This window comes from Gobius niger (genome assembly GCF_951799975.1).
Source record: "Gobius niger genome assembly, chromosome: 13".
Classification (NCBI taxonomy): domain Eukaryota; kingdom Metazoa; phylum Chordata; class Actinopteri; order Gobiiformes; family Gobiidae; genus Gobius; species Gobius niger.
This window is the reverse complement of record NC_136864.1, coordinates 29780424-29795362: the sequence shown is the minus strand read 5'-3', so window position 1 is coordinate 29795362 and position 14939 is coordinate 29780424. Positions and strand designations below refer to the sequence as shown.

At 40.9% G+C, this 14939-nt stretch overlaps 1 protein-coding gene across 1 annotated transcript; it reads left to right on the top strand.

Annotated features, from left to right (window-relative positions):
* Positions 1–1767: 1767 nt before the first annotated feature.
* On the top strand, positions 1768–12333 carry palmda (palmdelphin a). The gene is made up of 11 exons (XM_079568913.1): positions 1768–1784; positions 4802–4926; positions 8885–8933; positions 9003–9083; positions 9705–9808; positions 10119–10233; positions 10415–10439; positions 10535–10630; positions 10710–10870; positions 10939–11294; positions 11809–12333. Exons 3-11 carry the CDS (start codon positions 8889–8891, stop codon positions 12323–12325), a joined length of 1500 nt encoding a protein of 499 aa, XP_079425039.1. The 5' UTR covers positions 1768–1784; positions 4802–4926; positions 8885–8888; the 3' UTR covers positions 12326–12333.
* Positions 12334–14939: the final 2606 nt, after the last annotated feature.

Below are 14939 nucleotides of genomic sequence, written 5' to 3'. Positions count from 1 at the left end.
AAAGAGAAAGAAACAAGGAACTACAGCAAGTTTATAACAGAGAAAATGTTTTTTAACATGTTGCCAAATGAGCATTTATAAAGTGTATTTTGTTTTTCTACATGTATTTAGCCTTTCGCATGAATACTTGTTAATTTTTTATTTTATATTTGAAAATGTACTACAAAATGAATAAAAGTAATAAATGCCATGAGAGTGTTTCCTTGATGAGAGGTTTACTGAGAGCTGAATACAATCTGGAACAGACTCAGAGTCACCATAAGGTGTTACTGCCCTCTGCTGGTAAACTCATGCTACTACGACACTATGTTTTGCCATTTATGCAATTTAAATCCATTGCACTACACTTACATATTGGTATTGTTGTTGGTTATTGAAAAATGATACAGAACAAAACATCAATTACACTTTAGATTTTATGTGTGTGTTTTAATTTCTAACCCAAATTGACATAAAATGGGTTTAAATGTGTAATATTTGTGGTCAGTTTCTAGGCAAGGCAAATTTATTTATATAGCACATTTCATGCACAAGACAACTGTTGCCTCACAGGAACACCGAACACAATAAAGCCACAATAAAAAGCAATAAAACAAGTTAATTGATAGACAGGAAGCCAGTGCAGAGATCGGAGCACTGGACTGGTCATATTTCCTAGTCCTGGTCAGTACTGGAGCAGCAGCATGTTGAACATACTGCAGATGTCTAGGCATGATAAGCCACGGCTTCAGCGTACACCTTGTTTGTAATGAATTTGCTGTACATACATTTTGTTCCATGTTTTGCAGTGTTTGGGGTAACGTATCACAAAAGTAACAAGTTACAAAAATTTAGATTTTTTTTTTCAGTAACTAAGGAATTAAACATGATATTACTGAGACGGGAATGCGGGGATATATTATTATTACAATTCAAGTAACTCAAGTTACAAGTGCATTTTAATGTACGAATGAAAAAAAAGCCAAAGTCCCCTCAGTTAACATGCAACATGCCAAATCATACTGGACACTGGTGTATTAGATCTGCATTTACAAAACACAAGAGAATGGGGGAAAGCGAAGGAAAAAGAAATGTCCAACTGCACTTTTGCTCTGTGGCATTTTTACAATTTTCAGTTTACGTTTTGCCAAAAGTAACTCAAAAGTAACTCAAAGTAGTGTAACTCAGCTACAATTTTGAAACAGTAATTTGTAATACAAACTTATTACATTTTTAAAGCTGTACTAATATATATCACTATCACTATCAATATCAGTAATACAAAATATATTAAATTTTTTAAGTAACTTACCCAACACTGATGTTTTGTCACCAAATAGACCTTTATTCGTCTCATCTCTCAGTTGTCTAACAGCTCGTTTGGAACACATGAATTCATCTCTCCTGGTCTGGTTTTGACACTATCTTTTTTTTATTTTTTATTATTATAGCAATCTTTGGTAATAGATGATGTAATGGACTTAATATGAACAAAATTCAAGTCTGAGTCCATGATTACCACAAGATTTCTAGCTTGATTTTTTGCTTCTAGTGAAAGAGCTTCATGATGACCAATGAGAAGCTCTCTGTGTTTCTGTGGGCCAATTCTACAACAACAAAACAAACAACCAAAACCTGTGTGAAAAGCAAACTGTCCTGGAGCACGCCGCGCCCATTGGCTGTCGGGAGAAGGAATCAGCTGTCAATCAACCCCACTGTAACCCCGCCCCCCGACACGCGCCTGTCAAACTGTACGGCCATCTGTGCACGAGACCTACAGCAGCACTTCACAGAGCAGCGCCACGGTAAGTTAAAAAAAAATTACATTGTTTTAATTTTTTATCTCTAAAAATGTATAGCAACGTTGTGAAAATGCACTTGAAAACAATAATAAAGATACAAATAAATGAAATATAATGAGCTTGTAACTAAGTAGCCTGACCGTCAACTTGTTACTGTAGCATCACAACACCGCGTGCACGTATTTAGCCATTTGCCTTGATATAAAAAACAAAGTATGACGTCGACGTGCCTTTCATTCTACGTACTTATTATAGTTTATGAATGGTCATGTTTTTGTCCGATAGTTGTCAGAGTGGAGCCCTGGGAGGTGGGATAATACCGTAAGTCTGCTAAGCTTCAGTTTCTCTGAGGCTATAGTCTGCGGGGAGGCTTTACCCGGACCCATTAGCCTGCTGCTAACTTCACTTTATTCTTGTGTTTACTCTGACCACTACTGCGATCAGACCTGCTCTTTATCTTGTAACATCAAGATTCGGTTCAAAATGTTGAATTCTTTCCTGGGGATTACAGTGCATGCTAATGTCTAATGCCTTAATACATGGAATAATGGAATAATTATGAGTTAATTGTTGTGGTCATGGGTTTTTTGGGGGTTACGTCCTGAAAAGTTTGGGGGGGGGGCCCATGCAGTTGAACAGTGTGCAGAGCAGATGGAGCTCACAGATTACTGCTCTTCAGGAGATTAGCTCCATTAACACACTGACCACTCACCTCACCTCACTATGTAAGCACGAGGCAGGGCGGAAATGCAAACTCAACTGGCCAGTCACACAGTATTAAAGGTCACAATTGTGTATTTGTATTTGTTTATTTGTAGGAAAAAGCCCCTTGAGATGTAGCATCTGGTTTACAAGGGGGTCCTAAACCTAAACAGGATCAGCAATAGGGTGAATATGGGTAAAGTGGGACAATGGGTAAAGTGGGACACTTAACTTTAATCATGATTATTTTTTAATGTGTCATATTTTATTACTAAAAATACATACATACCGAATAATTAGAATGTGACGGATAAGAAAATAATGGTTTTGTGGATATTTATTCACTTCATATGGCGCGGCAAACCATAATCTACTACCAAGTAGTAAAAAAGCGGAGGTGTGTCCAATGACATAGCATTTGGGGATTTATGATCTTAAGGTTATAACTTTTTAAAACTCACAGACATGCAGATTTTTGTTGATGCTTTATATAAGGGAATGCATCTGCAAACAAAACATCTCAAATTTTTATAAGAGATTTTTTCACTGTCCCACTTTACCAATGTGCTATTGGTAAAGTGGGACAGCCTCATATTGGCAAAGGACAGTGTATTTTTGTGGAAAATCCTGGGTATTATGTGTTTCTTTTATTTACACATCTTCAAATTAGATCAATTTAACTCTATTTCTTGTTTTGATTAAGTTTTCTGATGATTACATTTCTGATTGAAGTTTTAACTGTAGCTCTTGTTCACTATGAACCCTTGATCGCCGTTTAGCAACATTTCAACATTAAGTTGTTGCTCTTTGAGGTTTCTAAGTTCTTTAATTGTAGATTTTTTTTTGGCTCTATATATATTTCTTTTCAAATCTTTAAAACATGCTTGTTCCCGTATGCTTCACAAATTAAAGGCAACCTGAGTTCACAGATTAACATGTGTTTTTTTGGGCATGTCCTTCAGATTATTCCTCACTCATTTATAAACAAAAACAAATCTGATGAAGGCACTTTACTGTATTATTCTTCCGTTGTTCGGTCACTTTTGTTTTTAGTTTATACCAAAGGTCCCAGTTAGATATTCCACACTGTAACATGTCTGACAGCTCCTTCTGCACCAACAGCACAGGCTGCACATCAGACACATGTCCATCATGGTCATATGTCTCACACACCAGTTAGAATGACCATTAGAATGGTTATTATTATTCACAACCTCTTCACATATTCATAAAAGTAGTTGCTACAATAATATTAATGATTTTGAATACAAAAATTACCATGTTAATAGTGTCCCACTTTACCAATTACAAGTGTCCCACTTTACCAATAGCACCTCAAAAAATTTCTCATTGGACCAACCTGTGTTTGAGGCCAAATTATAGCTTCTGTGTTAAATATTTGACTTTTTTTCCTCCACTGGTGTAAAATAGACTTCTAAAGCTTTTTAAAAATATATAACATTAAAGACTTTGGCATTTAATTCCAAACAAAAAATGAGGTGGAAACTGAATTTTCAAAAAGTGTCCCACTTTACCCATATTCACCCTAAACAATAACAATCACAGCAGGCGCTAAAGTGTAATGGATTGAACACAATATATAAGACAAAAACAAAAAAAGTAGGTGAGTAAGTTAACGCAAGCCTTTGGTAAGTGGTAAATAAATATAGAAAACAACAGAGGACCCAGAGAGGATCCTTGCGGAACCCCTTTATCAATAATCTTAAAGTTGGAGGTGCAGCCCTGATAAGAGACACACAGGTATCTACGGTGCAAATATGAATTAAACCAGAGCACACTTTGTTGAGAGAAACTAATAGCATATAATTGATCAAGCAAGAGAAAATGTCTACCAAATCAAATGCTTTGGATAAATCTATGAATATAGCGCCTGTTTGTTTATTCGAATCTAAGGAGGAGAATATGTCATTTGAGGATTTTAGAAGAGCGCTTGTTGTGGAAAAGTTTGGTCTAAAAAAAAGTCTTCATCTGATTGAGATCCACACATTTATGGGGGGGGAAGTCATCCAAAAACAAACAAAGAACTGAACCTATAAAGTGCAAAGGTTCATTTTTAGTTAACATTAACGAACAATTTTAGTCTTGTTTTGGTCCTGATGTAGCTTTTCTTTCAGTCTTATTTTGAGCTGAAAAAGTTGTTACTTCCTATTTGTGTTTAATTTGAATGGTACAATGTTTTAGTGAAATTTTGCAATAATATTGTTATTGCAATATTGTGCAGCAGCATCGCATATATCGCAAGTTACTTCAACATCGTTCAGTCCTAATTTTGTTGTTACTTGTTGTGTGTTGAGCAGGTGGTGTTCTGTGATGGTGGAGCTCTTGTCTGCAGCAGTTGGAGCAGAATAAGTGGCCGTGTCCCCAGTCTGTGCCTCGGAGCCAAAGCCCTTTCTGTTTTTGACCCCACAGTGGACAGTAGCAGGTCAGTGCTGCAGGCCGTCTGTTTCCACATCAGGGTTAATTATACCACTGTGGTTTTATTACACTTCTGGGTGGAATGTGTTAAACTGGTCACTTCACATAATTCAGAAATTATGCAAACAGTGTCCATAAACATGATATTGCCTGGTTAAAATAAAGTACATTTAGATGGATGGTTCATTCTACTCTCTAAAAACGGCTGCATCTTTCGGTACTTTCATATTGTATCACAAAGTCAATGCTACGAAACTTTGATCCACACAATCACTCTGACCAAAGGTGGTTAACCTCTTAACCCTCGCCTTAAAGGGACTTGTTCACCACAACTGCCTCTAAAATCCGGCACTGTCACTCAAAAAGTTGTTAATTCAGGTCAGAAGTGCCGTCATGCACAAGCTTAATATAGAAGCTGCAGTTATGCGTAAGACCTGAGGTGGCAGTAGTGAGTATAAAATGACCAACTTGCATCTAGCCCCTTTAACAAAGCACATTTTCTCCAGTTGAGCTTTAGCTTAGCCTACAGGCCAGTGTATCGCCTCATTTGAAAACTAAGACGGTTACAAAACAGATTTTTCCTCGAGTCGTATTTTTTGTGTTTTTTTGTCACGTTTTTCTTGCGTTGTCTCTTTTTGGTTGCGTGTTTGTTCCTTTTTCATCGCTCTTTGTCGCATGTTTTGCTGTGATTTTGCTGCTTTTTCGTCTCTTTTTTGTTGCTTTCCGCCGCATGTTTTGTTGCTTTTTTTCCTCTTTTTCTTGGTATTGCTGCTGTGTTTTTGTTGCAATTTTGTCGCTTTTTTGTCGCCTGTTTTGTTGCTTTTTCGTCGCTCTTTTGGTGCTTTTTTGTTGTCGTCGTCATCCTCATTTACGTCTTGTTTTTGTCGCTTTTTTGACACTTTTTCCGAGAAGCTGGTCAAAACTCACTCCACTATAAGTAAAGGCTGCTCAGTGAAATTTGTGCTTTTTAACTAAAAGTACTTGAGTATTTGCTGTGGAAAATACCTACGTATGCAAAGTAGAAAGTATGTGTGTTTAAATATTAGGAATATGACTTTGCAGCCTCAAAAACACAGATATTGCAGCTGAAATCCCCTCTGCACGGCGACACCACGGGGACAAACCTTCCACCTTGTTGTGAAATAAACAAAAAATAAACAAAACACATTTACTTTGGAGGCGATTTAGAATTGTACTGGAGTAGAAAGTATTAAAGTAATAAGTTCCGAACAAAATCACTACTCAACGAAAGTACAGATATCCCAAAACTCTAGCAGTACTGTAGTACATCTGACTAACTCATCATGCCCTGAATGTAAGTTTGGCGGGATGTTTGTGTTGATTTTTGGGGAGGGGGGTATCACTGTGTAGCATTTCGATGTGGGTCAGGGGCCGTAGCTGGGGGCCACATTCTGCACTGCAGCCTATTTCCAGGTCACCAGCTGCAAACGGGAGAGCAGCAGACCACAAAGAGCCGGCCGGTCAGCGGAGGGGTTCAGAGAGACTGCCCCCCCGCCCCCCGGACACCAGTGAAGCGGCATTTTCATGAAGAATATATATTGACTGATATAACAATGAAGATGCTTTGATCTAAAGCCTCAGTGACATAGGGAGAGGAAGAAATCAGTAGAATAGAACAGCGACTCGTAGAAATATAAAGGAGACGTGGTGTTGATCGGTTGACACACCTGCACACAAAGATCTTTAATAGACTCTAGGAGGAAATGATGCTCGTTTATGTGGCAAACATGGCTGCCGTCTTGTGATTGGCGGGTGAGGCTAATGTAGGTCATAAAACAATGAGAACGCAGTCATTGTGTTTGATATGTTGTATCGCTGGTACCTCGGGTCAGACATAGACTGTTGTTTGGCACTATTTTATTCATTCTAGTTCACAAGATAAACACTAGTCACATTTTTTCTATTTTGTTCTTTCAGCCTGTGCTTATACAACTAAAGGACTGTGTGGGACGGAAAGCATTGTCAACTATTTTCTTTCTTTCTGTTCTTCTGTAACTTAAAGGAATAGGCCACCGTTTTTACATACTGAGATATGTTCTTACCTTAGCTTTGACGAGTTCTTTAGGACCTGTCTGATCTTCACCCGTGCCTTCAATCACGTAAACACAGCGCAGACGGCGTTAGCATTTAGCCTCTCCCTCTCTCCTCTATAGCTCCAAAACAGGTCAAGATAGAAGCTACCAAGCTTTTCCACTTTTTCCCTATTTAAATATGGTTACGTGAAGTGTTCCACTACAAAGTATAATTACACAAAATTAAACAGTGTGGATTTTCTAAGCGGATAAAAGGGGGAACTATATTGTAAGGCGTAATAATACCAGGAGTAGTTTGGCATCCGCACAGTAAAGTGAAGATTACTGCGCAGTAAAATGAAGATTACTGCACGGATTTCGAACTACTCCTGGTATTATTACGCCTTACATTATAGTTCCCCCTTTTATCCGCTTAGAAAATCCACAATGTTTAATTTTGTGTAATTATACTTTGTACACTTCACGTAACCATATTTAAATAGGGAAAACGTGGAAGAGCTTGGTAGCTTCTATCTTGACCTGTTTTGGAGCTATAGAGGAGAGAGGGAGAGGCTAAATGCTAACGCCGTCTGCGCTGTGTTTACGTGATTGAAGGCACGGGGGAAGATCAGACAGGTCCTAAAGAACTCGTCAAAGCTAAGGTAAGAACATATCTCAGTATGTAAAAACGGTGGCCTATTCCTTTAAGAGGAAATGTTTACTAGAGGAAAATCTATAAATGTGGCCAAATATAATCACAAAAAGTCTGTGCTACTGTTTCATCTAAGAAAATAGAAATACTAAACTTCCTTTTCTTACTACACTAGGCGTATTTAGAAAAAGTTATGACATTAGCAGAAAAGCATATAAAAAATGAGTGGTGTTTCCTATTGACTTACGTTAAAGTAGGCTCAGAAGGACAATCACAGCACGGAGCTTGCCATTCGCTCCAATGTATTACTATGGTGATGTCCTATCTTAACCCCCACCTGAACCGAGCACATTTTCCACAGTTTGGCTTTACACAAATCTAAAACCTTCTTGAAACAAGTGTTAAAATAGCGACAAAAACAAGGCTGAAAACTGGGATGAAAAAAAAGTGCGCGACAAAGTGACCAAAAAGCGACCAAAGAGCGACGAAAACACGATAAGAAAAGAGCAACGAAAACGCTAAATGAGATGAATGCCCTGTAATCACACTTTTATGCAGGGACACTGGGACAGGCTTCAACATTCATTTTGTCTGTGTCGCTCAGAGCGTTCCTGTGCTGGATGATTATGTTTCCCTCCTCAGATGTCAAACTGTGCTCACTTCAACACCTGACAAAAAAGTTTTCATGGGCTTTAAGTCTGTCGGAGCGCCATTTAACCGCTCTCCTGTCTTGACGCTGAATTTACGGTGAAAATATCATGTTCTCGCACATATGGCGACGCGTTTAAAAGTAAGGGAACACCAAAGCACCCCGGGGGGTCTTGTCGGGCGCTGACCCACCGACACAGTCAGCCATGTGACCCCTGAGGAGGAAGTGACGGGGCGTAAAGGCAGGTCAGGGGCAGCTGTCACGGAGGAGCAGGTGGAACAGGCCCGACATCACAGCTTTATTTAACAGTCATCCAGAGCGCCGGTAAAACGGGGCTCGGGTCGTGACTTTAACACGACCCGAGTGACCCACAAGACGTCCAGGACTCACCACCGAGAATAGACACAGGAGTAAAACAGATGTGGCCCTATTTTAGAGTATGAGCTCAAGTGTTTCCAGGGACAGAGTGTAAGACAGGCATTTTCTATTCTGCCCTAATTGCATTTTTCATCACTTTTTAAATGTCTTGTTAATCTTTGTGGTTTTACTGTAGGCTAATCAATGTGGAACCTTTACCACTAGGTAACAAAGTGTATGATTGTTGAGAGTTCTCCTTGCGATGATTCCGCAGGACGATGGAGGAGTCGGAGCTGATGAAGGAGCGGCTCCAGGCCATCACTGTGAGTGCCCCCTGACCCGTCTGTGGTGACCTATACTGTCCATGTAACAACAGTGTGACTCTGCTGCAGGAGAGGCACCGCATTCAGGAGGTGATCCGGCACAAGAAACAGGAGCTGGACCAGGAGAAGCTCCAGCTCAAACACCTCAAGGTATTTAGGGATTAGAGCGTGGTGTCTACAGGAGCAAACAGGCAGTGACCAGGCCCAGGGATAAACTGGGGCTAAACCTAAGATAAAGATAGTCGAAATCAGAACCTGACAAAACCTGTCACCATCCTACGGGTCCTGATCCCCATTTTGACAACCACTGGTCTACAGTATGGTGTGGGTTGGAGTGGTTTGTGTGTCCACTACCTAGCGTGGAGCAGTCTGTCCCCAGAGAGGACACTCCCGTGTTGGGGTCTGGGACGGGTCGGTTCTGGGGACATTTGAGAAGGAGGAGCTACAAGGTGCTACTCATTGATTGGATGAGGGAGTGAGAGCAAAAACAACAGCGCACACTTCCACTTCTTCTGTGACATGGCGAGGTAATGTGCATTCTGGTTGGGCACTTGCTTCAGGAATAGAAATGTTCTAGCTACACCATTGCATGACCTCAGCCTCATCATGTCACAGTGTTGGTCACTCCTGTAGTGGGCTGGTTTTCTCTGAAGAAACATTCTTACTGAACTGCGCTTCCATACGGAAAGAAGGCTCTAAGGCAGGACTATGAAGCTCATCACACTCATGTCTTAGCCCGCCTTGGTACAGTAGACATTTCTCCTCTTCCAGAAAAAGTCTCTGAGGGAGCAGTGGCTGATGGACTCCTCTTACCACCCTCCAGGCTCCACGGCCTCTGAGCAGCAGACCCGAGCCCTGCTGCTCAGCATCTACGGGTAAAACACCTCTGAAAACTACATGCAATAATCTCTGTATCTGCATCTTTATCTGCATCACTTATCAACCACTTGCACTATGATGAAATTTTATTTTTTACTGTTTTTACTTTTTGCCCCCTTAAAGTTTTTGGTAGTCATTGTAAGATACCTCTATTTACTATCTAATTGTTTGCACAATTCCTGTGTATCCTGCACGCCCTGAGTGTTTCTGAGAGCTGAATGTAAACAAGTGGATTTCTCCATTGTGAGATCAATAAAGCGTTTATAACCTGTGCTAACATCTGACCTCTGACATCTGACTGGGCAGGATAGAGAAGGAGATCGAGGCGCTGGAGAGACAGGAGGCCATCGTGTCCAAGAACGAGAGCTTCATCCTGGAGCGGCTCAAAGCTGTGGAGAAGAGCACGGAGGACATCATTAAGGTACTTTCAGGCCACTTTACATTTAGAGAGGAGGATTACTGATAGGAATATAAGGAAATGGCCAGTTTTCTGAAGAGCAATAGTGGTGCAATTACTTTGTACCTTTTGCATAAAAAGTGGTGATATCATTCACCTATACAAAGAGCAAAACAAATGTTAATAATGTTGTTTTCTGTTACAGGAGGTCAATGACAGCTTTGTCTCTGGTGAGTCTCATCTTGATCTAGCTCTGTCCCGTCTGACTAATCATCACCTGCTTTTAACCCTCTCCCCCTAAACCCTGTGTCTTTCCCTCCCGAAGACCCCCCGCATGTTGCCATGGAGACCCCCAACTTCCCACAATCCTTCTCTCCGACAACAAACGAGCTGCTGGAGCCAGAGGCCGCCCTGAGAAAGAGTAGGCCTCCCCTCTCGCCGCACACTTCAGACTGAAACAGAAGTGGGTTCATGTGAGTGATTTGTGTGTTGTGTGCCAGCCCTGTTCGCCATGGAGATCAACGTGAACAGGAACCGGCGAACGGGAGAGAGCACCGTGCTGTCCACATCCTCCATCTGCCCCGACGACCTGGAGGAGCGGCCCAGACTCAAGGTCTACGACGACGGGAGGAAGTGTGTGTACGCGCTGCACTCGCTGGAGGTAACCGTCACTGACACCACATCGCAAAAGCCACTTCTGTCTAAATGTGATGTCGCTCGTTCCGTCAGGGCTCGGACGACCAGAGCAGCGTGTCTGAGCTGTCTGCTTCAGAGGTGGAACAGCTGCTGAAGAGCGCCACGGTCCACCGCCAAATGAGCCAGCACCAAAACGGCACGAGGCAGCGCTCCTACGGCCGCGACCTCAGCCACCTCCTGCACCCGCCGCCACATGGCAGCGCGTACAGCGGGCGCCTCAGCCCCAGCAGCCTGGAGGAGGAGGAGGTCTGCTGGAGAACACCTGCAAACAGTCAGCACAGAAGGAACGGGAGGCAGGTCCAACGCGTGACCAGCTTCAAACTCCCGCCAAACAACAACCGCTACACCTCGCAACAGATCCGACGCCACCAGAGCTTCCATAGCAACGGGTACAACCAGGCAACCCATTTTTCTCTATTTCTTTCCTCTACTTTTTTCTTCTTTTTATTATTATTATTTCAAATTTTTCTCCAATTTATTTCGTTACGATTTTTTTTACATTTCTCCCTAATTTTATTACCAACTTTTAAGATTTTTTTCCACTTTTTTACAGATTTATTTCTTTACGTTTTTTTTTTCCACTTTTCCCCCCATTTCTTTATTTAACATTTCTTTCCTCTATTTTCTCCATATCAACGGGCAAAACTATTTACTAAGTATTCTTCCCCCCATATTTAGCCATTTTCTATGTTTTTTTCTTATTTTTCTATTATTTTTTCCCCCCAATTTATTATTATTTTTTATTTTTTTTACATTTTCTCTCCCATTTTTTTATACAAATGTAAAAAAAAAAGTTTCTCCACTCCCCACAACTGTTTCTTTGTCTTTCTATATTCCCTGCCGATCTTTCCCCCATTTTGTCCCCACGTTTTGACCATTTTTGTTCTCTTTCCCCCCCCATAGCAACGGGTACCACTCTTACCGCGACAGCCACGCTAACTACGCTAACCAGGCCGGGAGCCGCGCCACTCGCTGCCCTTCCCCTCACCGCCGCAGCAGCTACACCCCGGCCAGCGACATCCCCCTGAGCGACTACATCAGCGTGGACGAGGAGGAGGAGGAGCTGTGCCGCTACGGGCCCAGGATGAGCCCCGCCCCCTCGCTCGTGTTTGGGGAGGACGCGCCCTTCACCATCCTCAACGCCATGGAGACGGGGGAGCCCATCACGGCCGTCTTCATGGGGTTCCAGCCGGCGCGGGACGACAGCGGGCGGGGCCAGGAGTTCGAGGGGGCGCTGAAGGCGGAGCTGGTGATCATCGACGACGACTACGGGAAGGAGAAGGCGACGGAGAGCAAGCGGGAAGCGGAGGCGGGGCCGAACGGCAGCGCGGGCGGCGGGGGTAAAGAGAGGCACGGCGGCCGGAGAGTCGGGACAGGTATGAAGAAGATCAGGGAGAAGAGCTGCTGCACGCTGTCCTAACGAGAGCATGGAGGAGCGGGGACCGAGAACCCCCACGACCAGAGTACATGTACTAACATGAACTAACAGCATGGAGGAGCGGGGACCGAGAACCCCCGCGACCAGAGTACATGTACTAACATGAACTAACAGCATGGAGGAGCGGGGACTGAGAACTCCCACGACCAGAGTGACATAACATGTACTAACAGCATGGAGCCAGTGAGTCCTAACATTTTACAAACGCCCCACTTTAACACATCAGCACATTTTCTCCAGTTCGGCTGGACCCAAATCTAAAGGTGTCAAAAACGCAGCAAAACCGCCGACAAAAAGCAATTCCAACGCAACCTAAAATATGACAGTGACAAAAATGCGACAAAATACCCGTCAGAAAGGCGACACAAAAGTGTAAAAAAAAATGACAAAAAGTGTCAAAAAAGCAAAAAAAAGCAAAAAAAAACTTTCAAAGAGGCGACGAAAAAGTGACAAAATAAAAACAAAAAAGCAAAAAAAAAGCTGTCGAAAAAGTGAAAAAAAATTGATAAAAAAGTAAAAAAATACAATAAAAAAACAGCCATCAAAAAGGCGTCAAAAAAGGGACAAAAAAATGATAAAAAAGTGACAAAAAAATTTGCCTGGCTAACGCCAGACTAAAATCACAAGTGATATTTTGTCTGGGGACCACCAATTCATTTTCTCGTAGGAGAGGTGTGGTTTACGATCGTCCATAGCCGTTTATTGGGCTGAATGTCTCTCATGCGTCTGCACGAGGCCACAGCCAATCGTATCATCGTATGAGATGACGTATGATGTACCCGCTGTAAACTTTTGAGCTAAACTATTTAGAACACGGCCTAAAGCTCGATCGAACAATACCATCGTGTCTGCTGCTGTCATGTTGGATCCGTAAATACACTTTTTCTTTTTTATCCGTAAATAAACTACAAGCTTCCGTATATCGAATAGCTCGTCATCATCTTGCCGTCCCTCCTCGTTCTGTGATTGGTTCCCAAATCCATACGAAAATTTTGGCCATGGTCCCCAGGCTGCTGTGCAGTTCGAAATGATTCGAGCGCACACAGCAGCCTGGCGTTAGCCAGGTTAACAAAAAATGACAAAAACGTGACAAAAATGCAACAAAACAGCTCTCAAAAAGGTGACCAAAAAGTGAATAAAAAAGTGCAAAAATTAATTAATAAAGTGAAAAAAATTACACAAAAAAAAAAACAGCAGTTAAATAAGGGACAAAAAAATGACAAAAAGGCGACAAAACAGCCTTCACAAAGGCGACAAAAAAGTGAATAAAAAAGTGAAAAAAATTGATGAAAAAAAGTGAAAAAAGTGACAAAAAATGAACAAAAGGCGACAAAACAGCCGTCAAAAAGGCGACAAAAAAGTGAAAAAAATGATTAAAAAATGTCAAAAACGTGACAAAAATGCAACAAAACAGCTATCAAAAAGGTGACCAAAAAGTGACAAAAAAGCAACATAAAAGCAAAGAAATAGCCGTCAACAAACTGACATAAAAATGACAAAACAGCAGTGAAAAAAGGCGACGAAAAAGTGCAAAAAAATAACAAAAAAGTGCAAAAAAGCAAAAAGCAGCCAAAAGAGGTGACAAAAAGTGACAAAACAACAACAAAAAGCAAAAAACAGCCGTCAAAGAGGTGACAAAAAGTGACAAAAAAATAACAAAAAGTAAAAAACAGCCGTCAAAGAGGTGACAAAAAGTGACAAAAAAATAACAAAAAGCAAAAAAACAGCCGTCAAAAAGGGACAAAAAAATGACAAAAAATGACAAAAAGGCGACAAAAAAGTGACAAAAAATGTATTAAAAAAGTGACAAAAATGCAACAAAACAGCTGTCAAAAAGGTGACCAAAAAGTGACATAAAAGCAAGAAAACAGCTGTTAAAAAGGTGACAAGTGACACAAAAGTGATAAAAAGAAAAAAACAACCATCAAAAAAGTGACAAAAAAGTGACTAAAAATGGCAAAAAAGCAAAAAAACAGCCGTCAGAAAAGTGACAATAAATGACAAAAAAGTGACAAAAAATGACAAAAAAGTGACAAAACAGCTGTCAAAAAGGCGACAAAAAAGTGAATAACAAAGTGAAAAAAATTTATTAAAAAAAGTGAAAAAAGGGACAAAAAAATGACAGAAAGGCGACAAAACAGCTGTCAAAAAGGCGTCAAAAAAGTGAAAAAAATTGATAAATAAATGACAAAAACGTGACAATAATGCAACAAAACAGCTATCAAAAAGGTGATCAAAAAGTGACAAAAAAGCAACATAAAAGCAAAGAAATAGCCGTCAACAAACTGACATAAAAATGACAAAACAGCAGTAAAAAAAGTCGACGAAAAAGTGCAAAAAAATAACAAAAAAGTGCAAAAAAGACGCGAAAAGCAGCCAAAAGAGGTGACAAAAAGTGACAAAAAAATAACCAAAAGCAAAAGACAGCTGTCAAAAAGGTGACAAAAAAGGGACAAAAAAATGACCAAAAAATGACAAAAAGGCGACAAAAAAGTGACTAAAAATGCCAAAAAAGCAAAAAAAACAGCCGTCAGAAAAGTGACAATAAATGACAAAAAAGTGACAGAAAATGACAAAAAAGTGACAAAACAGGCGT